The following is a 26854-nucleotide window of genomic DNA, read 5'->3' on the forward strand; positions in this document are numbered from 1 at the left end:
GTTAGTTATGTGATCCCTAGGGCAAATCCTCTAATGGATCTCCAATCAGATCCAGGGTGCAGGCCAGCACCCCTCACCTGGCCAAAAGAGCATCTGTGGGCTTTTATATAACTATCTTGCTCTTCTACCATTTTACGCTCATGTCCCCTCATTGTAGTAACAGGAATCACTTGTTTCATGTTTTCATGCTGTCCCTGCCTCAGTGTCTGAACTTGGTCCCTTGACTATACCTCTGTCACACAAGAGGCCCAATTGCTTCTCCTCTCCATGCCTTCCAGAATCCATTTAGTATCAAGTATGAACTTTCTTCTATGTGCCCTGTCTCTCCCACATGTCTTTATGACATTTTTTGCCACCATTCCTGTATTTAATTAAAATATTTTCCTCTAAGCCTATGCACTATAAATTGTGGGAATGTAAAGACTGTGACACTCATCAGTACTATTTTAATCTCTGGGGCTTTAAACAGACTAAGACACATATTAAACTGTTCTATATCTTGAGCAAATTAAGATTATATTAGATTGTTGTTGAATATGGAACCTTTCTACTAAGGAGATACCTTTTTGTTTTGGTAACATCTGAAAAAAAAGTATTGGTATGAAAATGTGAGCAATTAAACTTTAGATTTAAGGCCAAATGATATTTCTAATATTTAGACCAAAAGGGACTTTTAAGATTGGGGTTAGATTACGTTCTGTAGAAAGCCCAGATGAACAGAAAGACTTATCTGGATTTTGTTTCATGATTTTTTTTTTCTGAAAGAGCAACTTAGACTGCCCAAGCTCCCTAAATCTTGTATCAGGTCCGAGTGTAAGCTTATGAGACCATTTTCCTGAAGCCAATCATTTCACTGCCCCATATTTGAACATACTCTCAATATTGGCTAACAGGATATTGTTTAAATCCCGAGAATCTGACACCTCGTTAAAGCAGGGAAACTTGCCATTTCTCAGAAAGTCCAACATTTGTCAGTCTCCAGGTAGCCAGAGAAATAATACCTTCAAGTGAGCAGCACAGGCATTGTGCAGCCATTTCCAAGTTAATCAGAGATTACCAACGGAGAAGATCTGCAGGCTGGCAGAGGTGGGTATCAGAGGGACCCCTACTCAGTTCAATGACAAAATGAGGAATCAGGAAATCCTTAAAAACCCAGGACAATTCCTAACACCTTAGTGCCTCTCCCTCTGTCCTTTCAGGAGGCACCCTATCTCCTGGGAGGTGCTTTCCTGGTTCCTCTTCATTTCATGTTCCCTTGTGCACCTTACAAATAAAATTTCTTCCCTGTTCATAGCTTATTCTGAGAACCTACTGAGCTTTGCTAGTAACAACAATGAACACCACCTGAAAAAGGCAATGACTCAACTGTTTCTTGGCCTAATTTTTCCTTGGATTTTGGCTTTATATCTAGGTAGGGCTTGACATTAGGCAGGAAAAATAATAATCAGTCCAGCTCAGTAGGTGCAGTCCTTTGGCTATTTTAATATTGATTTAATTCTGGATTTGTGATTTGTAGTTATTGTACTCTATTCCCAATAATTTAATATCTTGTTTGAGCAGTGAATAGCCTATAATAAGATTATAAATGACTGTCACTGACATTAAAAATCCAGGACCCAAGTGTTATTTTTATTTTTATCATTACTTTACTTTGTCTTCCTAAGTCTTGTTCCTTCTTACTTAAATATGTCAGAGCGTTTCTATGTTCTAGTTAGAAATATTTACAAGAAATAAGTTCTTGCAAATCGATATTGCCTAGCAATGTAACAACAACATATTATTTCTGTCACAGAACTTGAGACCCAAGTAGCTTCACTTCAAGGGAGTGATAAACTGGAAAAACAGTGGCTTATTTCATGGTCTCATGACTAACACTTCACACTAATTAAAATTATAGATCTCAGCACTCAGAATAATAGAGTAGAACAGAGTCTTGGAAAAAGCTATTGGTTTCAAATTTTAGCACAGATTCTAACAAGATGCATGTATTTGGAAAAGCTTACTGACTTTTTTTCTTCAATTTCTTACAAGTAATATTAGGAAAAGAAAATTTGGTTACTAGTGTTGTAAGGTCTGAATGACAGAATACATGCAAAATAATCCACATCGTTACAGGCATTGATAAGTTCTCCCTAAATTGTACATTTTAACCTTTAAGAAGTTACTATAGTAGATTTTTTCTTTTTGTTTTATTATCTCGATGTAGTGGTTTACCAACCATGGGAAGACATTTTTATTATACTGATATATTTGAAACTTTCCATTGACATTTATACAAAAGAAGCTATTATCCACAAAATTATTTTTGAAGGAATTTTTCAAAATTTAAAATGTTTATCTATTTAAAGGGCAGAAAGAGAGAAGGAGACACAGAGAGAGCTTTCTCCTATCCACTGGTTTATTCTCCAAAATTCCTAAAATAGGTGGGACTGCATCAGGATGAGGCCATGAGCTATGGGCACTATCTGGGACTGCCACACCAGCAGCAGGGACCAAGGCACTGAGTCACTATCTATTCCTCTTAGCTGAACTGGCAGGAAACTAAGCTGAAAGCACTCTGACATGGGATGCTGGCATCCCAATCAGCACTTTAACCCATTATGCCACACACTTGCCCCTAAAATGAGATTTGAAAGCCAAAAGGAATTCATGGTAAAGTCGGATTTAGAATAAGAAATTTCAAAGTCTGTGTTACATGACAATGTAACATCTCACTTTTCATGTTCCATTTTGGTTTTCAGTGTATTGAATCTATAGGATTAATGAAAGTGTCCATTAAACCTGTATTTAAAATTACAGTGTATATATGTCAGAAGTTTGCCTTCCGATCACTGTTTTTATTGATTTAGTTTATAAACCCACAAAGCTTCCCAATTTTGAACTCATAGTTGAAATCAATTAGTCTTACTCTTTTCAACTTTATATTATTATCATACATATTGTGATGCCAGGATTGGCAAACAACCAGGCTAACATCATCCACTGAGACTCTGTTTAACGGCATGAGTGATGAACTCTGGATAAAGAGGAATATTTGGGCCACATCATAACTGTGATGGAGTGAGGCAATTCACAGAAGTGCTTAAAGACAGAATCAGAACATTAGCTGAAACAACTGCGTATACATTGCCATGAAAAGTGTCCCAGTGAAAAAGCTACTAAAATGTGGGACACTTGGTTCAGGTCAAGGTACTAAAGTAACATCTTACTTTATGTCCTTGCATGAAACTTACTTTCATCTCCTGTTTCAAATTCAAACTTCTGACTGTAGCCACTGTATCCTGTTGCAGTCCTCACTCGGATATGAAATATGTACGTGGTGGCTGGCTTGAGACCAGTGATGATGGCACTGGGGGCCTTGGATCTCGTGGAAGAATAGGTAAGCTGCTCATGCTCCTAGGGGACAGAACAGAGGAGAAAGGAAATAAAGCAGCATGACCCTACCATTTCTGTGAGGTATTCCCAAATCATACAGAGGACCTGTGGTCTGAATACTGAAGGTACTGAATACAAGAAATGTAAGCATGGTTTCCCTTAATTTAGTAGTTAGTCATTTATCACTGTGAAGCACATGATCTGGTCCTGATTTGGAGTTTTAGTAAGCAAAATGATTATTCTTATGTGTACTGGACTCACATTGTTGGAAATTTAGATTTCTGACCTGGGACTAAGGAATGGTGGTGATGTGAGAGCACGGTTACACAGAATGATAGCTACATCCTGAGATGTTGCTGAGAAAAATTGGCACGTCAGATCAGAACACACTAGCAGAGTGCAAGGAGCAAAAGTGGGAGGATTCAAGGACCCGCTACTCACTTCTACCCGCAGGTAGTGCCAAAATGCCGGCGCTATCCGTGGGTAGACCTGTGGGTGAAAGGAAAAATAAATTAATTGATTTTTAAAGTTTGAAATATTGTATCTAGAAATCAATTGTTTTGATTTACAGCTCAGTGATTTCCCAGTAGTAAAAAATGAAGTTGAGTTAACTTGAAGAAATCAAATGATACTTTTTTCTTTCAGGGAGAATTGATTCCTCTCCTGGGTAATTCAATGATTTACTCACAAGTATTGTTATACAACTGCAAGTTACATAGTGACTATGTGGTAGCTTTAAAAACCATCTGTTCATGGAGGGGTACTGATGACAGAGCAAGGATTTAATAAGGTTCTCACACCTGTAGAAACAGCAGTGCTGGAGAACTGGGCCTTAGTCTCTTGCACTAACTGCCAAACATCTATACCTCATTAAGAAATGGCTTTCCCATGGTATTCTCAATGTGGATCCACTTGGTAATAGTCTAGTACATGAGCTTGCTTCTCTATTGCCACAGAATATTTGATCTATTCTTGCTGGTAGTGGGGGCAAATTCAGCTCAACACAGGTTTTGAGTAGTGTTATACAAGATAACATTATCATGTTAATTTAAGTAGGACATCTAAAAAAAAGCTTGTATGGGTAGAGCATCTTTCCATTAAAAATCTGAAATGCTACAAAATAAACAAAGAAAAAAAAAATCTTTCTGGCATCCAATAGGATGCCACGAGTGGAAGATTCCACACAGGATCTCATATGACAGGTCCCGTCAAAACACAAGTACACTAAGACCATATCACCTTAGATTGATGTGTATAAAGTGTATGTGGAACAAAAAGTGGATTTTGTGTTGAGACTCTGGTTGTATCCTTGAGAATCACCTTATGCATATGCAAACATTCTAAAAACACTAAAAAAAGTTGAAATCTGAAGCATTTCTTTGTGCAGATATTTCAGATAAGAGATATGCAACTTGTATGAGCAACTCTTAAGTCCACATTAAACTAAACTAGGTCAATATTTACTTAATTTGAGCTACTCTCTTCTGAAATCTAAAGATAAAAATTCTCAAGTAAGGAAGCGACTTTCAAAATCATTAATGAAATCATCGATTTGAAGCTTCAGTTTTAGTATAATATTCCAATGAAGATCATATTTAGCATTTGCCTGGCAGTCTCTGCTGTTTAGTAGACCTTCCAGACTGACAAATGAAGTTATCAAAATCTACACATATGTAGACTTGCCAAGCTTCATTTATTTGCTGGTGATGCTCTAAGCTTCAGAACTATGAAAATCATCTCCCTTAAGCTACTTTTGGGGAAAAGGTTCTTATTTTAAGGAACATTTTTAAACTTTATGGCCTCATTTGTCAAAAGTTTATATGCTATATGATTTTTCTGTGTCTAGCTGAGGAATTGAATTTGTCATCTATATTCCAAATAGTACAACAGCTTATTAAATACAAAGTACAAGGAAAAGAATGGCTTAACTACAGCAATAATTTAAGTGAAAGAAGATAAAGTGGGGAAATTGCAACTTACACTTATCTCTAGGTAATTTTGAGATTAGAAAGTAAATATTTATCCATCTGGCATAAAATCCAAGAAATAAAGGAAAATACATAAATCACTTCTGGCTATAATATTATCTGCTAAGGATGAAAACTAAGAGCCTGCTAATGCCAAAGCCTTTAAATTTAAGGGGTTTAAAATCAATATTATGGAGTTAAACATTGGACTATTTGAAGAAATAATGTTTCTGTTGTAAATTTATTAGTCCACATTTTTAATTCTCACTAAAGGAGAATATTCCACGCTTCAAGGATTTTTCTGCAATGTAAGGGGTATTGTATTCAATCTTGAGTGCTATTTCACAATGTGATATGGTGTTTCAGAGAAAAATTTTAAAGCCTAGCCCCAAAGAGATATGATAATTTATTCAAAAGTTTACTTTTAGAATGACCCTCATAATAGTTTCATGGAATAGTTTTGTTGTTACACCAGAACATAATACACTAGTAATCTCCTATTTAGTAAAACTAGATAAATTAACTTGACAGGAAGCAGTCAAATTGTCTTCTTATACAAATGCACTCATAGCTACAACTCTGAACAATCCTCAGGTAGAGAGTGCTCCATTGTCTCCTTAGCTGGCTCACTCCCCACCAGCACGATGGCTGCTGTTGTCCTGTTTTACATCATTTCACCTGTCTGCATGCTGAGGAAGAATGTTCACCAACCACAGCAATACTCTTTGCTCTCAGAGTTTTAAGCTCTAGGGAAACCAAGTTTGCCTGTATCCATGACAAGTACTGGGCACAAATGTCCTGAAACTAACTACCTTTCTACTGACACATCAACTTCAACTCAAAGCAGCTATCACCAGATAGAGACCATGTTTTGCACAAAGAACTCTTTCTCTCTTTCTTTTACCCTAGCAGGTTGAATTCTGAATATCCATGAATAGAGTGTGTACACTTGCTTTTCTGGAATTTATACTACAAGCTTGTACCATAAAGCAATTGTTAGCTGTGTCATATGTATGTGTTCAACTTCTCTAGGATCCCATTTCATTGTTCATGAAATTCTTTCCTGTTCTTCACCTCTACAGAATCTGCAGTAAAATCTCTTTAAAATGTAATGTTATTTGATTTTGTGTTGCCTTATTCTTCATAGTTAAACTTTCCAAAGGTTTCTATCAGTTTTGCTTTGTTTTCCTTGCCGCTATTTATTTTCAGTTACATTGAAAATCTATTAACAAATGATTTCCTTTTTTTATAGTTTGTGTTAGTTTATACTGCTTCCTCTGCTCTCATGTTTTAAGTTTAATATTAAAATTTTCATTGTGATTTCAAATATAAGTATATAATTAATTTTACAAGTTTTATTCTGTGCTGCAATACTTATTGAATATATAATTCAGGCTTACAAATTTCACTCTTTAATGAAACTATTACATTTCAGGAGGTATCAGTTCTAAGTATTTACTAATTTAAAAACAAAAACATTAAAAAAATATTTGTGGCCGACTCAAGATTATCACTTTCAAAGTCTGACAGCGCAAAAACAAGAAGTAAGGTAGTATTAAATGAATGGTAGAAAGTGACACTTCAAATGCACATTTCCATGGACTGCAAACCTTATCGAATTGTGGATTGTACATAGTATACTCATTGGAATAAGGTATTGGTAGTCTTGCACTCTAATGTTTATTGGTTAAAAATAAATAGCTTGTGTGGCTAGCACAATGGCTCAATTGGCTAATTCTTCACCTACAAGAGCCAGCATCCCATGTGGGCATCAGTTTGGGTCCTGGCTGCTCCAGTTCCCTTCCACCTCCCTCTTTATGGCATTGGAAAGCAGCAGAGGATGGCGTGGTACCTTGATTCCATGTGAGAGACTCAGCAGAAGCTGCTGACTTCTACCTTCAGATTGGCTTAGCTCTGGCTCTTGCAACCATTTGAGGAATGAATCTGTGGATGGAAAATCTTCCTCTCCATCTCTCCTTCTCTCTGTAAATCTGCCTTTCCAATAAAAAACTCTCAAAAATAATAAATAGTTTATGCTACCTATCCTTTGATGAGCAAAGTAAAGAGCTTCCAACTAAGGGAAATAACTTTCAGGAACAAAGTTAAATATTTTGTCATTTGTAGCATTTCCGAAAATACACACATAATCTATACCTTTATTGCAAAGTCAGATATGCTAAGAGAGGAGGAGAGACAGAGAGGAAGATCTTCCGTCTGATGATTCATTCCCCGAGCTGCACCAATCTGAAGCCAGGAACTCTTCTGGGTACCAAGGTTTTGGGCCATCCTTGACTGCTTTCCCAGGCACAAGCAGGGAGTTGGATGGGAAGTGGGGCCACCTGGATTAGAACTGATGCCCATCCCAAATGGGATCCTAGCACAGGCAAGGTGAGGATTTTAGCCACTAGGCCACCATGCCAGGCCCAATATGTATCTTACACATGCATATCTAAACATTCATTTATTTATTTGAAAGTTAGTAAACGAGAAAGAAAAGGAGAGGCAAATGAAGGGGTAACTACCTTCTATTGTTTCATTTATCATATGGTTGCGATGCCAGGGCTGGACTAGGCCTAAAGCAGGAGCTTGGAGTTTATCTAGGATTCTTACTAAGTTGACAAGGGCCCAAGCACTTGAGCTACCTTCCCAGGATATTACTAAGTAGCTGCATCAGAAGTGGATTAGTCAGGACATAAACCAGCATCTATATAGCCAAAGGTGAATGAGTGAGGTCAAACTTCTGCTACTACAGGCATCAATAAGCTGAATTACTGAGAATAAGTGTCAAGTCCTTTTAAAGCTGGCGAGGAATAGGACAGATGCCTGGCAGTTTTTGTGTGACTATACTAGGCCCACACATCCAGAGAAGGCTGCTGGGCTGTTTGGATCATGATTAAGTTAAAAGGAGTTCCTTCTGTCTGCCTGAAGGAGTGTACTGGGGTTTTGACTGCTTCTGTGACAGTAGAAATGTGAGTGGGGCTGCTGGATTGTTTCTGGGAGCCTTTGCAGTCGAAGCTGCTCCTGGTACTCCTCTCAAGAGCTTCCAGCACATGGTAGAGCAAGCAGGAACCTCCCAGCAAGTACACAGGGCTGAGTGGGCAGAGGTGTTGTGAGAAGCTACCTGCTTGTTTTGCCAGACTCTGTGTGGGTGAGTTCTCAAACGGTTCATTGCAGAAAAGTTTGAGAATGCCAATGGGTACTTCACGGGGTCAACACTTTTTCTGAGGCAATGTTGTAAACTGATGTTTCAGAAGCTCCTCAAAGTGGGCTGAGGGTACATATTGAATTGTTGCTTCTCCAGCAGTAAGTGCCTCAATAGTATACATGTGTACTTCTAGTGCTATTCTGCTTACTATTATCACATTTCTCCCCACAGCTTACATTCTTGATCATCTAGACATGAGAAGTGGCCTTCAATACAACATGGCTATTGAATCAGATGATGATCATTGGTTGGCTATGAATTAGACATGTATAAGTGAATACTATGGTCCTCCAATTCTCAGCATCAAAGGTTTTAATTAGATAATTCCAAGATAAATTATGTTCTGCTAAGGCTAACATATCCATGCATGCTATTGTCATCTTTATTTCATTTTGACATTATGCCTTGTAGCCAGCTTTCATGTAAAACAGGGGATTTGAAACTGAGTCAGTAATATAAGTTTTGACCTGGGAACAAAATTTGACAAATTTAAAAAACGTTCTTTAAAAAGTTTTAAAATATAACAGTAGCTGATTGGCTTCACATGAGAACAATTTAAAACTATGTGGAATAGTTGGAAATTTTGACATTTATATCATAGTCTATGGTAAAAATCAATGTTGTATGCTTTTTGTCATTGGCCTAATGAAGACAGTGGTGAACATGCTAATAAAATATGGAATTTATCCATGGGACAGTTTTCATCCTTGTGTGCCCTTGAGTCCAATAGCTACCAAATAGAGTACCAAAATGAATTAAGTGAGTCCAGAATTTGAAACTATGCTTCCCCTAAAACAGACATAATCATGAATACAGCCTACACTTGTAAATAGCCATCAACATCTATTCTTGTATCAGTTGAATCAATTATTCCTAAGTGTGAATCCATTTCTTTTTTGTAAGTCTTAGAAGATAGTCTTTCTCTACCGTCGGTATAACATATGGTATACATAAAAGGTTCCTTCTCAAGCACAATTTACTGAGACTTCAGAGTTTTCAAATCATGCAGGAAAGTCTCAGCAAAAACTAATAAATCACCATTTATCTCTTAATTAGGAAACTTGGAAAGTTTTAGAGAATTAACTGAAAAACACTAGCAGTAAATAATGAAATGAGCTATATGGCCAAAATATAATTCTCAGTGGTGTTCCTACAAAGTAACCATGACTAGTTAAAACTGCTTTAGAATATTTCATTCATCAGAGCGGCAGAAACCTTATAATATATAAACATATGACCAGAAACTATGCCAAATCTATTGTCTAAATCTATAACATTTTACTGCGAGAATCAAAAATGAATTTGTAATTTATTTGGTCATCCTATCACACTGTTGAGTTTTTTAGTAAAATATTGAAGAATTGCAGGAAAAGTAGAAAATGTATTTTGCCTATTTTCTTTAATAAAAAAACTTCTAATCATGTCATTCTTAAATATAATTATATGTCTTCACTTACTTTTTTGTTTCTTCACTTTCTTTCTGCTATCAATCCCTGTGTTATATTATACTTTATGTTCTAAAATTTAAAATTATTTGGCATACTGAAAACTTACTTAAAAGGAAAAATACTAGTGGTACGCATTTGATTCTTTTTAAAAATTAATGTATTCAGTTCTAAGACTTCACTTTTGATAATTACCAGAAAATCATTAAACCTGTTTCACAATTATTGACACAAATTTATATCTTATCTTGTTCTATAATTACAAATTTCTTTCATAAATAAGTAATATTTCCTAGTATTATTACTAGGCAAGCTTCTTTAATGGATCAGTCTTAAAAAACAATGGCAATTGACTTTAAGGTCAAATATATTTACTCTATCTCATTAATTTTTAATCATGCAATGTTTCTATTTTGTTTTTTCCCTATTGTTCATCTTCCAGTATGGGACATATATCCATTACACTATCATCGAATTAAAAGCATAATATATAATATATGTCTATAAAACTCCAATATAAATTACATAATATAATGTTTAAAATTTCAAATATGGGCCAACATTGTGACACAGCTATTTAGGGTGCCAACTATGACTCTCAGAACTAAAGCAGGCGCCAGGCTGAGTCCTGGCTGTTCCACTTCTGATCCAGTTTCATGCTGATGACCTGGTCTCTCTCTCTCTGCCCCTTCCTATCCCTCAGTAATGTTGTCTTTCAACAAAATAAGTATTTTTTAAATTAAAAACCCCAAAATTTCAAAGGGATAGTTTTGTGGGTGGGTACAGAAGTTTATTTTCTTAAACTTATCTGACTTTTGTTACATAATTTTCAAAGCATGAGTTTTGCTGAGGAATTGGTTGAAATTTATTTTGCCCTAGTGCATGATCAATGTGTATAAAGTATGAATGCTATGTAAGTACTTGACAATAAATGAACATTCCAAAATTGGGGGATTAATAATATTCGGTATCCACTGAAGGACCTGATCACCTAGAAAATTCTCCTTTTGTTAGCTTCTGTTAGGTATTTTTGGAATTTTTCTGGTATTGTGTATTTCTTAATTTTTTAATTACTTTTTTTATTATATTTTTGACAATCTTTACATAGTTAATTGGGGTAAAAAGGTTCAAGGGCTATAGGAAAGTGGGTAAGACTATTATTTCCATATTGTTTCCTTCATGTTTAAAGCGGAGTATTAAGGGAGAAGGTCCACCCAATTTCCCACCCATCCCAGGTCCCGCATGTAGGGCATGCTCCGAGGTTCTTGCTCAAGTAGTTTTGATAGTTCACCAGTTATGAATCACTGCCAGTCTTGCCACTCCAAGCACGATGAGGTCTTTGAAGAATCCACTGATTGACATAGTCCATCATAGAGTCTCTGTTTGCCCTGTATTTCGCTGCCAACATATAGCTGAGATGGTTGGTTGATCTGTTCTGTCTTCTCTCTTTTCTTGGTTTGGGTTCTGAGTCCAGCATTTCGATTGTGGAGATCCCCAAAGAAACTTTGTCTGAGGTATTCTCAGACCAAATGCTTGTATGTACTAGCAGGTACAAGGCCCGGCTCAGTCCGTGGCCCTGATCAGTTGGTGGTTGCAATTGTTGGGTTGGTTCTGTTTTCAGCCTTGACTTCCACTTGGAACCAATAGGTGTTGCAGTCCAGCCTGGTTCTGCCAGCACATATTCAGCCCTCGCATAAACAAGTGGGAGTTGCAGCCTAGTTGGAGCGACCCTCAATAACCCCCACCAGGCCTGCCCCCTACCCTGGTTTGCCAGTATGTGTAGCAGTAGTCCAAGGTGTCCCACACCCCATTCCATCCCAGCCACTATCTTAGTTTTATGTCCTCCCATAGAAGTGGTAATCCAAGAGGGATGAGCCCACTATTACCCTCCCAAGCCTCTCCCACCCCCGATAATGCACTCTCCAGGTAGTTCTGTGGTTTGACTTGACAGAACTAGCCCCCAGTGCCAGTTTCTGCCAGCTGATGCTTGGCTAAGCCCAAACAACCCTCTAATTGCAGTTCAAACCAGTAGGAATAATCAGCGCAGCTTTTCCCTGATATAGTCCACATGAGGTGTACAGGTGTTGTAGCCCTGCCTAGTCTGGTCTGCCCCCATCCCAGCTTATGCTCTCCAGCTGGAGTAATTGTCCAGCAAAGGAATCACCCCTTATTCCCATGCTGGCTCTGCCCCTTCCCTTCATGGAACTCACGTGTGCTGGTTGGGTTCTGTGGTCGCTTCCACTACAGGTAACCTCATCTTGGCATTCCGTATTGTGCACTAGTTTTTGTTGTGACCGAACCTGGCTCAACCAACACCCTGTTCTGATGCCTGTATTTGCCAGTGGATGATGTGAACAGATTCAGCCTGGTCTTCCCTCGATCCATGCCAGATATATGCCCATGGGTAACTTTCCATGGCCTGTTCTGGGCTATTTCCTATCATGTTTCTTGCGCTAACCTGCTGGGTCTGTGTCCTGCCAGAGAAGAGTTGCCCAGGCTCCTCCATCAGAACCTCTCCCAATGCCAGATTTTGCACATACCAATGGGTCCATGAGCCAGCCCTACTCAGTTCACCTCCTGTCTTAGCAGGAACAGTGGCTTTTCCTGACTGGTCTTAACCCAAACTGGTCCTTGCTATTGGATGTTTCAGCCCAGCAATGGTTTGTCCATACCCACATACGGCTCACACATGGCTCAGTAGGGGTTGAGACCTAGCTTAGTCCATGGCACACCTACCCTGGTCCTCCAGGACACCAGAGGGTGTTGGGGTCTGGCCCGGCTCGGTGCATCCAATCCCAGTCCAAATTTGTGCCAAGGGAGACTACAACCATTTCCCGTTCAGAACACAGCCCCCATTCCAGGCCACATGCCCTTTGGTGGGGACCTCAACCCAGTTAGGGTGTCCCCATAGCTCCCAATTGGGCCTGTTCCCAGCCACAGATCACGCGCATGCCAGTGGTTGCTCTGACTCAGCTTGGTTCATTCCCTCACCTGTCCCGACCTCTGCCTGAGACACTGTGTCTTAGTGTTCCTGGCTCATGTGGACCAGTAGGTACAAGAGCCTAGCTCAGCATGATCTGTGCTCCCTCCTGGTCTCTAGTTTCGCTTGTGGGCTAAGGTTTGCTCAGTCCTGCCCAGTCCACGCCGTTCCATTACCAACTGACACATTAGCCAGCTGTTGGAGCTACTTTGCCCAGCTTGTCTGACCCCCAGATCCAGACCACATGTTCACCAGTGGGAGCTATGGTTCGCCAGGGGAGTTTCCCAAGCTTGTCCACTTAATCCACTCCCAGACCCAGTTCTCATACATGCCATTGGGTTTAGGCCAGGTTCCGGCAAAGTCTGGCCTTCCATTTGGCCTTGTATGAGCTGGTGAATGTTGCAGCCCGGCCCACCCCACACCCTATTCAGGATGCACATTTGGGTGCTGCTGCCCTGACCAGTCCAGACTGTTGGGGGTTCCTTTACCTGTGATTGATGGCAGGCTCCTTGGTCACACCTAGCTTAGTCCATCAAAACCCAACTCTAACCAGTGGGGCTAGAATTTCCACAGGGTTTGGCCCAAACTTTCCTCACAGAATCTGTCCCTGGTTATTGTTCTAGTGCTAGTTAATGTAATGGCCCTGCTTAATGTGACCATTCTCCTGATCCATCATCATCATGTCAGGTAAGAGGGTAAGATTCTGATGGACAAGCCCTGAGCCATAGCTTTTGCATGGACTGGTGTTCTGTGGTCAGCATTGTTCAGTGACTACAAGTTTTACAAAGGAAGAGCTACTGCCATTGGAGATCTTTACAAATGCTTCACATCCTAGAAGCACAGTGCATTCAACCTGGGCCTACCTAAACAGTGATTCAAAGAACCAAAACCCTAGAGCTTTCCGGCTGGGTGGCCAGCAGGTGCAGCCTGGCACAAAATGGCGCACTGGCTGCCCGGGGACAGTTCCCCACGTGCAAATGGTAGCTGTCGTCTGGGATCCAGGCATGAGACGCCCCATCCTGAGACCCACCAGCAGCCAGGAGGCTGCTGGAAGTTTAAACTCCCAGGCCCAAGGTCGCGCCCCTCCCCAATCCCATTCACTGCCCATTGAGGGCAGCGGGTGGGCCCCGGGCCTGCTAGTCATGGAGACCTCCCCCCTTGGTTTACTCACCTCGAAGGGAGCAGCCCTAGGATGCCAGGCAGGCCCAGAGACAGCTCACCATGTGCATATGGTGGTTGTGGTCTGGGATCCAGACATGAGATGCCCCGCTCTGAGACCCACCCTATATTTCTTAATTTTGAAATAGCAATATTGTCCAAATATACTAAGACTGTTATTTTAGAAATATGAATATATTATACAGTAAGAAAATCTAGGTATATTAAACAAATTGATCTCTACATTTCTTGATGCTAACCAGTATTACTCAATTTTACACTTTTTGTTTCCTTCTGTATTCTTTAATTGCATGCCAATACTTATTGCAAGTAGACTGTATTTGCCCCAAAACAAAAGATATAGTTTCCTTAAGAAAAAGTAAAAGAAAAAGAAAAAAGAAAAAAAGGTAGAAAAAACAAAGGAGTGTTTAGAAAATGTTTGGTAACCCTTTCAGAATAAGGGCATGTTTAGGGGTAGTTTCCAGCCGACACTTAACTTCCTGTGAACACATTTTTATGCATCCTAACAGTTTTCCTACTGCCCAAACCAGAATGATTAAAGACTTTTCCTAGATAACTGCAAACTTGAGAGGGAGCCATACAAAGAGACTTGCATTGTCGTTAATAAATCTCAGCCTTCATGTGCTTTACTCTTTTACATTTGTGGTTTACTGAGACACAGATGTTTTCATCTTCCTCTGTGTGTTCATTTTCACCTGAAATAGTCATAGTTAGATTCTGATGCTGTAATCAAGACAGTTGCTTTTTTTTTCTTGCATTCATGGAAATGCTCAAGATTGAGGTTTCTAACATGGGGACAAAAGGAGTTAAGTACTACATTGGTATGGCATTCTAAACTAGTGGGTAGAGTGTTCTGAAATGTTTTCCTTAGGTAAAAATTACCCATTGATGTGACAAAGTCACAAAATTTGCATAAGTAAAAGAAAAATGTAGAAGTAGTTATTATAAGTACACAAAATACTTTTAACTGCACTTTTGGAGAAGTGCCATTTAGTCTACCACAGCTATAATTTACCACAATCAACTCTTGATTATCTCCAGTAATCCAAAATAGGAGATAACCCCAAATCACTCTGAAATGCATTCATGACTTTTCATCATATATTACTTCTATTATATATCTTGTTCACTTAAAATGAAAATTAAACACATTCTCTGAATATTAAATATTGAGAAACGGTAGTGATGGCAAAGAAGTCCAGCTGAAAGGAGAGACATTCATATGGAATCTAGCATCCATCATTATTTTCAAGGAACATAATCTGTATATAGATAATTAAATTTTTGAAAGAGTGGTTAAATTTACTGTTATAGAAAATGGCCAAATTACTTAGAAAACATGTAGAAAATGTTGGTGTTAGGATCAGGCCAGCAGAGCTCCTAGTTGTTAGTTTATCTCATAGTCAGGTTTGTTGTGAGGATAAAGCACAGTAATATGTGAGAGTTTTAGAAGACTGTAATTTGGCATTGCTAATTCTTTTAGCATCAACACATATTACATGCAGTCCAGCAAATGATACGTGTGCCCTCAAGGTAATCATGTTTTGAAATAATATCAGAGGCTTTCTAAAATTTTCTTGTGGGTGTTTTGCATGCTTGTTAACCTTTATAAATCCACTGCATATGCCTACAAAATTATAGGTGGTAATGATGTTTTATCTAAGTTACTGGATAAAATATTATTCAATTAATTGCTCTGCAAGTTTGACATTTAAATTATTAAGGATTGATATAACAATTTGACAGTAGTTTGAATAAATTAATGATTCAAATGAGAAATGAGGAAAGTTATTTCTTTTCTGTTGGCTTATTATACATCTCACCTAGAAGATTCTCTATAAATATTTGAATTATTGTTGCTGTTGTTAGTCCAATTAAACTAACGTCTGTGTTGTTAGAAAGATAAAATAGTTTAATAATAAACAATATTTTGAGTTAGTCGATGGTTGAGTTAATTGATCTGTTGGTCATTCAGTAAATCTCCCAGAAATAAAGTTTCACATTTTAATTTCATGTCTGGTAAGTTAGAAAAGTCAACCAAATACCCACAGATCTGACACCTTAGGTGTTTAAGTGTCCCCCTGATATTTGTATGTTGCCTAAACCATCAGTGTCCACAATTTTCTTCCACTGACAAGTTGTCATGCAAAGTCAGTTACATATGGGTCTCAAGTCAGTTACTTTTGTTACACACATGTCCAAATGACTAATTTTTTTAAAATATTTATTTATTTATTGGAAAGTCAGATATACAGAGAGGAGGAGAGACTGAGAGGAAGATCTTCCGTCAGATGATTCATGCCCCAAGTGAGCGCAACGACCAATGTTATGCCAATCCGAAGCCAGGAGCCTCTTCTGGGCCTCCCACGCTGGTGCAGGGTCCCAAAGCTTTGGGCTGTCCTCGAGTGCTTTCCCGGGCCACAGGCAGGGAGCTTGATGGGAAGCGGGGCTGCCGGGATTAGAATCGGCGCCCATATGGGATACTGGGCGTGCAAGGCGAGGACCTTTAACCACTGCGCCGTGGTGCTGGGCCCAAATGACTAATTGTTAATGTTCTCATTGGTATAACTGATTCTGAGATATGAATAAAATTAGTGTTTGGGAAAATTTTCTTGAAAATTGCTTCAGGAGCTAAAAAGGATCATATACCTGGAATCTAAGTGCATTTGACATGCTGAAGATGATCGGCAATAAGCAACCTCACTCTTCTGCTGACCAACAAGTGAAGTAAGCCATCAGATAGACTATTCACATGTGATGGACCTTTACATATTTTTAAAATATTGTGTATTTCAGAGGGAGGAAGAGGGAAAATGGGACATGGGAAGGGAAAGTGAGAGGGGAACAAGGAGAGGCAGAGAGAGGGAAAAGCAGTGAGAGAAGGAGGAAATTAAGAGGGAGGAAGAGTGAGAAGGAAGGAGTGAGACAGTAAAAAGGAAGGGGGAAGGGAAGAGAGAGACAGGAAAGAGAAAGGAGAAAGAGAGAGATCTCCCATTGCTGGTTACTCCCCAGATGCCCACTATAGTTTGGGCTGGGCAAAGAGTAACCTGGGAGCCATGGACACAATTCAGGATCTTCATGCTGGTGACAGAGACAACTGCAGCATCATCTGTTAATTCCCGGGGTGTTCATTAACAAAGCACCGACAGTGTAAGTGGAGATGAGACTTGATGAGGGATGTGGGTGTGGGCATACTAAGCAGTGTCTTTATCACTAGGTCAAGATCTTGTCCCCATATAGTGTGCAACCCCCCATTTTTAATGCAGCTGATAAATTTGCCAAAATAAAAAAAATCTTAAAATGTGTTATTTACTAAATAGAAGAAAGCTTGATAAGGAGGAACACATAAACTGTAGTAGCTATCCATACTCATACACAACTAAAATGCAGGAAAGTGTTTCATTTATCCACCTGTTGTGGTTTACCCACAAAATGACAACAGTCAAGGCACACATGGAAGTAATGGTTGCATTGACTCCATTCTTTAAATATCCTAGTGTGAGGTGGGAGGATTAAACACAGGTTCTAGGAGCAATTTACCTTTCCCAAATGAAATTTAACCAAAACCAATTTCTATTTCATTCAAACATGAAGAACTGCAGAATACTACCACAACTAAAATTTTACATTTTCTCATTAGAGACATGATTTCTATTTAAATTTGCATATATGTAAACATGCACCTTCAACACCTATAAATTGGAGACCTCGTTTTAAAAAATGAAATATCGAAAACAGTTAAAATGTTAAACATTACCTAGGAAGGTGACACTATTAATGCAAATTAACTTTCCAAACATCAAAATCCTCCTGATAATCAAACCGTTTTAAACTAGTTTCCACTTTTTTCTAGTAGTTTACTCAAATAAATAAATAGATGTCTTTTATTTTTGTATTTTTACCTAAAAATTTGGATCAGTATGGATTCGACAAGGTCAAAAGAAAATACATGATATTAAAACACAGCCAAATCCTGGAGCAACATAAATGTTTTTATGAGCAGCAGGTGTATTCTTTGAAAGGTGGTAAAGCTATTAACAGCTCAGTAAGGAGTACATAATAATAGGCTGTTAACTCAGTCTCCTTTACAAGAGTCCTAAGGAAGGACGTTTTGAAGCCATTAAGACAGATGCATTTTCAAACGCATCCAATATGAACGGTTATGTGGAGGGATTCATATAAGCCTGATCTCATTAACACAATGAATTTAGTCTTCTTGATTTAAATTTATTCAGCTAAAAGAATGAACTATTTTGTGTAAAACACAAAATTGCAGTTTTGAAACTAAATATGTTCTAGTCATAAAAAAGATTAAGAAGAAATTCTTACTCAGGTCATTTTTGCAGTTTCCAGGAGTTGAAGTTTATTTTAATAAAAATTTGTAATGCTTAGCTTAGATATCTGACATCTAAGTGGTCAACAAGTGTATTTCCATAAGTAAATGCATGAATGATTTCCTAATTTATTTTATATTGTGTGACATTTTAGTTACCTTAAAAGAATTGTGATTTGACCCTTATGGGAAAACTCCCATGTTTTTATGAAAAGTCAGACACTTTGATTATATTAATTTAACTAATGCTTGTTAAAACATTTAAATTTTTTAAAAGAATGGGAACCTCCCCAAAGTGTGGAGGTCATCTGAATACTTGGTAATAAGGCAGTCACTAATGGTGGGCAAGGGTCTGCCCAAAAGGAAGTCCTTGGCAATGGCAAAGTTCCTGGTGGTTGGGCTTTCCTGGCTAAGGGCAGTGTGCCTCACAGGTGCATTTCTGTGGCAGCAGTAGTCAGCTTCAAGCTGTCCTGTGTGCCCCCCTGCTCCCTGCTGTGTAGTCAGTGGATTTCACTGCTCCCTGTATTTCTGCTCTGGCAAGTTATTTCAACATCTGTGACACTGGCCTTATCTCACTCAATTTTGTCACGTCCTCTGAAAATAGTTTTCTAGTTATACATTGTGAAGCATGGGATACTTTGTAACATCCCAAAGAAATATATCTATGCTGTCAATTTTGTAACAATGAGATTAGTTTTCATTTTATTTAGATATAAGATATAATAATTAAAATTGATAATATAACAGAACATATTTACTTTGGCATTTTTCTTCTTTAGAAATCTTGCCTTGAATTGGTATAGTAGTGGAACAAATTAAAAAATGTAATGGGAGTCATTTAGTATAAAAATATTAGCATGATTTGCTTTTGAAGATGAACCTTCTATAATTCTCATTCTGAAATTAAAGAAAAAACTAACACTGGATAGATGAGTAATTCTAAAATAACACTTTCCCAGTATAAAAATGAAGTCATTCAATTATAAGTTAGTTATAATCCCATGATTTGGATTAAAATGTTGTTTCCCAATGAGCTTTCCATAGACTACTACTTCCAAGAAATGCATAACATTATCTCTATAAGCAATATATTTGAGTAATCTAGGGTTCAGACTTAAAACAATTTTGAAAGTGAAATGGTTTTTGAAGAAACAAGTGTGCCAATCATAGGGATGAAAAATGAAGAGCAGGCAAAGAACACCTTCAGACTACAATGAATGACAATCAGTCATAAAGAGTGAGAGGTACCAAAGTAGGAGGCAGTAAAACTTGATTCTAAAGACATTCCAACTTGTTGGCCAGGTATTGTAGATGATTCCTTCATTTAGGAAGACAGCCCTGGTTCCAGGCTAGGATCTTATGGAGAGTTTACAGCCATGGATACTCTCCCCATGACTGCCTCATAAATGGGTATCTTTCCTGTCTCCTCACTGTCCCATGGTCTCTGTTCTATTCTTCCTGTTCTCCACAGAAAATTTCTTTTAGTTAGTCCTCTGGGGGTAGATCCTTTCTTTATAATTTCAGTATCTTTCTGTGATGGAGCTAAGTACTAAGTACAATTTCTCATTATTCCATCATCTTGGCTTCTCCATATATTGAAAATCCAATCAAGGCAATAGTGCTGAAAGATGGGACCTTTACAAAGTGTTAAACTCATGAGGATTCTGTGCTTAATGAAAGGTTAATGTGATATCTCAGGAATAGATTATTTGTTATACTGCATAATTTGGATGCATGATAAACGAGTGAATTCTCCAGGTGGGATAGTAACAGGACCACTCCTAGATGGGTAAAAAAAACAGTTTACATTGATGGTAATATGACTCATCCAAAGAGATACAATAATTCATTAATATTGGAATATGAAGTGGAGGGCCCTCATGAAATGTCAAAAGAATGATCATAAAGTAACTAATCCACCCATTTACCATCAACTAATCTTTTACAAACAAGCTAAGATCACCCATTGGAGAAAGATCAGTACAACCAATACTGTTGGAAAAATTATATCGGCACATACAAAAGTATGAAACAAGACACCTAACAGGCACTCTATACAAAAATCTCCAGTAGATCAGGCGTTTGACCCTAAGATCTGAGACCATCAAATTAGTAGAGGAAAACAGACAAAATGCTACAAGACAATGCATAAACAAAGGCTTCTTGGAGAAAACCCAAGAAACGCAGGCAATGAAAGCAAAAGTGAACATATAACATCTGGAGAAGAAGTTTCTGACCCACAAAAGAAATACTCAGCCAAATGAAGAGGCAACCAGCAGAACGGAATAAAATAATTGTGAACTATGTATCTGATAAAAGTTTAATATTCTGAATGTATAAGGAGCATAAGAACAAAATAACCAATAAAGTTAAGGTATATGTAAAGGACATGAACATGTATTTTTCACAAGATGAAATGCAAATGGTCAGTAGACACATGAAAAAAATGCTCATGATCACTAACCAAAATGGAAAATGGAAATACAAACCACCATGAGGTGCTATTACAAACGGTCTGAATGGCTATCATCCAAACTTCTTACGGTAAAAACTGGTGGTTAGAATGTGGAGAAGCTATCAATACGATGTGGGATGTAAATTAGTACCACCATTATAAAAGACAGAAGGGGGATTCCTCAGAAATCTCAGAATAAATCTACCATATGAGCCAGGTAACCCATTTCTGGAGGAAATGAATTATGACAGTCTTATCTGTACCCCATATTTACAGCAGTTCCATTCAAAGCAAATTATATGGAATGAACAAGGAAGTGATCTATTATGTGTTTATCTACCAATACGTAGTTATATATATGCTACATATGCAATGGAATATTATAGATAATATATATACCGCATATATAACAGAATATTATTGTCATAAAAAATTAAATCCTTCCTTGTGCAACAAAATCGATGCAAGTGGAAACTATTATTCTTAATAAGTCAGTCCCCAAAAGACAAACATGTTTCTCCAGATTTGTGGTACCTAAAATAGACTGCAAAAATGTAATCTATATTAGCAAAATTGACAATTTGAGACAATTTATCATTTTAGCAGCTTTTACCTTTGAGAAACTAGAGTTTTTAATTTGCAATTATTTGTTAAAATTTTTTAATCCAATAGGTAATACTGCAATTGTGAAGTGAGCTGAAAGCATGCCATTGTCAAAACTATTAAAAAAGAAATTTGGTGTGGGAAATATCACTAGGCTCCTAACCTGTGCTGTGAAATACAAGAAACTTGTTCACCTTATATAAATAAAATAATTTACTATATAAAAACTGGGAAAAATTATTGAATAACCCAATAACCCAAATCTCTCTTCTGATGAATACTGTGATATATAAAACATGATATGTAAAAATATATAATATAAATGTGTCCTCTATATATATAAGAATACTATTTACCCATAAAAGAATGAAGTGCTGATGAGTTGCAACAAAATGACTGCAACCAGAGACCATTATGCTTAGTGAAATTAGCCGATCCCAAAAGACAAATATATATTTCCTCTAGTTTGTGGCATAAAAAGTGAAAAAAAACCCTGCATGTTTAATAATGAAATTGCACCTGATCTTAGAAAAGGCCAAGAAATGATCCAAGGATGAAACTGACATCTTGTGGTTAGATTATTGTTTGTAACCCTTGATTATATTCCTGAGGAACAGTAGTCTTTCTACATTTTGCTTGTAGTGGTGCATTAACCCTTGTTTATGTGGTAAATTTAAGGTATGTTATTGTATAGTGGTACATTAATGCTTGTGTATACAGTGAATTTAAAGTATGTTATTGGAAAAAAAATAAGGAAAGGCGTGAGAAGGAGAAAAGAAAGAAGGGAATAAACATGTTCTTGGATCTGTATGTATAAAATAAATGAAATATGCTCTCTTTATATTAACTCAAACATTTCTTTAAAAAATCAGAGAAACAATCTAATGAAATTAGGAACTCACAGAGAGATCACAACGACTGAAGAAAACTTGGGAGTATTTCTACTAAGATCAAGAAACAAACAAGGATTCCCATTCTTGCCACTATCATTCAATACAGTTCTGGAAGTTATAGTCAGAGACAATAGGCAAGTCAAATTATCCCTGGCTGTAGAGGATATGATTCTTTACAAGGGGAATCAAAAGCCTTCACTAAGAAACTGTTAGAACTTGTAAGAGAATTGGCAAGCTTGCAGGATGTAAAATCAACACATAAAAATCAATAGTATGCTGGCTGAAATTATTCTGGGGTGACAAATGTTTTCTATTGAAACATTTGAAAGTAAAATGTTTCAGTGGTCACTTTCTTGATGGCTGAGTCTTCTGCAACTAATTGCCATTCCTTTAAATGGTTTCTTAGAGACAAGGGAACTAACATTAGGAGCTGCTGAAAATAATATTGCAAGAGGAAAGAAGTAAGGAAGAAAGAGAGAGGAAGGAAGGAAGAAAGGGAGGGGAATGAAGGAAGAAGGAAGAAAGCAGGGAAGGAAAAGAAATTTGCACGAGTTTACTTTGATGAAAAATATTTTAAGTGTAAGCATAATTTTTTGTAATATGAACTTACGAACTTTTCAAGGATCTTTTGTATGTTCAAATTTCATTTTTGTATAAAACTTTTGAATTCCACTTTCTACAAACTTTTAAAAATTATTTATTTTTCATGACACAGTACAATAAAGTCAGGGATTTCTCTACCTTACACATTGCCCCTTCCCCCCACTGTTTCCCTCTATATTGCTACAATAGTATTGTTCCTTCAGCAGCAGTCACAAGTCCATCATTCTGCTGTTTTAAGTGTATCATAACAGAGTAGTTATAGACAATGTAGAAAGTCCAGCATCCTATTGTCAAGACATATTTAGCAATTTCATTGGGAATCCATCTTTTACTTTGAAGTAGAGATGCAAACTACAATGTATCGTCACTTCTTGACATGCTAGTCTCCAATATACAGACCCACTCGATAAATATATGTATATAGATGCTTACATATATATGTATACATCTATATGAGTATATATGTTTATCAATATACAGATCCTCTAGATAAATATATGTATATATATGCTTAAATCTAAAAGATTTACTTATAGTGCATTGTGCAGGAAGATTGCTTTATATCAGAGAGAAATGTGATATATCCAAAGGAAATGAAATCTGCATATGAGAAAAAGATCCATAATCCTATATTTACAGTAGTACAATCTGCAACAGCAAATACACGGAAACAACTTAGATGTCCTTTGAAAGCTGAGTGGATAAATAAACTGGGGTATATCTACTCTATGGAATGCTACTCAGACATTAAAAACAATGAAATTCTACCGTTTACAACAAAATGGTCGCAGCTAGAGACCGTTATGCTCAGTGAAATAAGCCAGCCCCACAAGAACAAATATATGTTTCCAAAAATGTTTAAGTATCCCCATATGTCTAGGTAAAGTCATTCCTTTTCCCTATATCCTTTATTTTTCAATTCTGGGAAAATGCTTCTATGTAGGAATTCTTATTTTTTCATGTTAAATGTTTGATACAAGTCCAGTGTGGAGTCATTACTTCTAGAAGTCTACAGCCAAGATTCAATACTCATTTTGCCTTCTGTTTTTTCAGATTGAAGTCTAGTAGATATCTGCCACCCCCACTCCCCCTTTTTAATTAATTACTTTATTTATTTTTACTGGAAAGTCAGATATACAGAGAAGAGCAGAGACAGAGAGGAAGATCTTCATCTGCTGATTTACTCCCCAAGTTGCCACAATGGCCAGAGCTGAGCTGATCCAAAGCCAGGAGCCCAGAGACTCTTCCGGGACTTCCACATGGTTGCAGGGTCACAAGGCTCTGGGCCATCCTCTGCAGCTTTCCCAGACCACAAGCAGGGAGCTGGATGGGAAGTGGAGCACCTGGGACAGGAACCGCACCGGTCTGGAATCCTGGTATGTTTAAGGCTAGGGCCACTGTGCTGGGCCCTATTGTCCTTTTCTATTCCATCTTCAACATTTCTTCATTTCTCCTTTGCATTTTTCTTTTACATGTCTCTATGATAAATTCTGAGAAGTACTTCCAGATACACATTAAATTTACTGAATTTTTATTGGTCTTGATCAATAATCTTTAATAAGCAGCAATATATATATATATATAAATATAAATAATTTTGCTGAGTTTATTATAATAATTCTATTTATCCAGAAGTTCTATTTCTCCGTAACCATCTCATTCTTACCTCATTTTAATGACAGCTTTTAGGAATTATTGGAAAATTGCACATGGCTGTTCTATGTGTGATTCTGCTCTTTGCAGCTCTTGGGACTGTAAATCTGTTGCTGATTGCTTTTGACCTACTTTCCTGGGCTTGGTGATCTTTGATTATGATAAAGCTGCCTGAACATAATCACTGCTGTATTTCTGTTCTGCATTAGAACCCTTTCTTTAGAAAAGATGCACTTTTGTGTTTGCATCAAGTCTGGAGCTACTTGGAAGGCTCCTCTTCTGCTTTGCTTGAGCACAGAAATCCTAACATCAGTTTTCCTTCCTTACTGATTGTTTAAGATATTTATTCTGACAGTAGAGATCACAGATCACCAAGTGTCTGCTGTTGAAGCAAGCTCACAAGGTGACACTCACTGCTGTGCAACTCCTCCAACTTGAAGCTTGCTTGTGTTCTTTCCTTTTTCTTTTCCAAGACATGAAATGCAAATCCTTGAAATTCTTCCTTAGTTTGGGAGTTACACTGCCTTCTAGAGTGTGCCTGCCCCTATCTAGGTTTTGGTTTCAATTTTTAAGCAAAATTATTTATTTGAAGCTACAGAAGGAAAGAGGCACAGAAAAAGAGAAGTATCTTCCATCTGCTGATTTACTTCTTAAATGTTCACAACAGCTGGGCTGGGACAGGCTGAAACCTGGAACCAGGAACTGCATCCAGGTATCTCATGAGGATGGTAAGTGACCAAGTATTTGGGATATTATCTTCTGCCTCCTAGGATGCATTAGCATATAATTGGATGGGAAGTGGGAACTGCAACCAGCACTCAGAAATGGGATGGTGACATCTCAAGCCACACCTTAAGCAACAGAACGCAAGGCTAGTTCCCATACCTAGTTGTTTTGAAAAGGAAATACTTAGTTTAGTATGATTCTAGAATCCAACAAATAATTTTCTGCCATGGTATACTTACACTCAATCAAAACAAAGCAAAAATATGCAAGAGAAAAAAAATGAAGAGTAACAAATCATTCATTCACATAATCAATTATTCCTGTTTTTTTTTCACTCCATTACATTATTGGTAAAAGTGATAGTCACTTTTGTCCCAAGTGGACAGCCAAGCAAATGTGGAGAGATAGGAATAGTAAGGGATAATGGGGACAGAGGAGTAGACATTAAATAATAGTTTCAGCCCCCTGTGAACTCACATCAAAGTGCCTGGGTTAAACTTCCAGCTCCACTCCAGATTCTGGCTACCTGTTAATGCATACTGGAAGGCAGAAAACTGACAAAAACTTGTGGGGAATATGATTATCTCAAGAAATATTTGGTCTGTGGAATTTTCTATCCATTGAAATTATATACTGTTTTGAAGGCATGAAGATGTTATGTCATCATGAAATGCTAGACATTTTTAGGATACAGTAAAATGCCCATTTTGAGGTGTGTTTAAAATAAATGTTTTAAATAAATATCCTACAAGTTCCAGATTTTATTCAGTTTAAGACAACTTCCTTAATAAGTTCTTTCAAAGTAGCCAAGTAAATTATCTCTTCATTACTTTGTCAAAAGTGAGCTAAGATTTTCAAATCAAAGGCTATAGGCAATCTAACTGGTGACCACCATGCAGAATCAACTTAAATTTGCTTTGGTCCATACACAAATTCATATACTAATCTTAATACATGTTTTAGTAGGGCTAAACTCTGCTACTTTAAAATTATTTATCTTCAATTGCATCTTTCAAGTAAATTTTATCTACTTGAATGTGTCAAAGGAATAGAAAGACCAATTCACAATATGCTACACACCTCACAAAATTAATGAATATTGGATGAGTATAACATTAAGTGAATAAGTTCCCAGTATATTATGGCAACATAAAAGCAAAAGAGTTGACAGATGTAGAAGCTCAAACCAGGCTGTCTTACATTAGTGATGACTATTCTTAATGACTTGGTAAATGATTATTTTTTTCTGGAGTATTTCAGTGACAATAGATTTTGTTTTATTGTATGAGAACTGATGTTTCTGTGACAAAGGGCACAAGATGGCACATGGTACAAAGTTCTGGTTACCATTTTTAAAGCAATGCTATCTAGCTTACTTTGTTTCCCCAGAGTGATCTTTCTGTACTGCAAAGAAGTTCATCAGGAAATGCTCTCTAG

General features: G+C 37.4%; 1 protein-coding gene across 1 annotated transcript in view; it reads right to left on the reverse strand.

Annotated features, from left to right (window-relative positions):
- The window catches only part of EPHA6 (EPH receptor A6), a 795505-nt gene that overhangs the window by 281034 nt on the left and 487617 nt on the right, over nt 1-26854 (reverse strand). The window contains 1 exon segment of the mRNA XM_040980604.1: nt 3234-3396. Coding sequence (XP_040836538.1) covers nt 3234-3396 — 163 coding nt within the window.

This window comes from Ochotona curzoniae, unplaced genomic scaffold, assembly GCF_017591425.1.
Source record: "Ochotona curzoniae isolate NIBS_2020 unplaced genomic scaffold, NIBS_Ocur_1.0 contig_3498, whole genome shotgun sequence".
In the NCBI taxonomy this organism is placed as follows: domain Eukaryota; kingdom Metazoa; phylum Chordata; class Mammalia; order Lagomorpha; family Ochotonidae; genus Ochotona; species Ochotona curzoniae.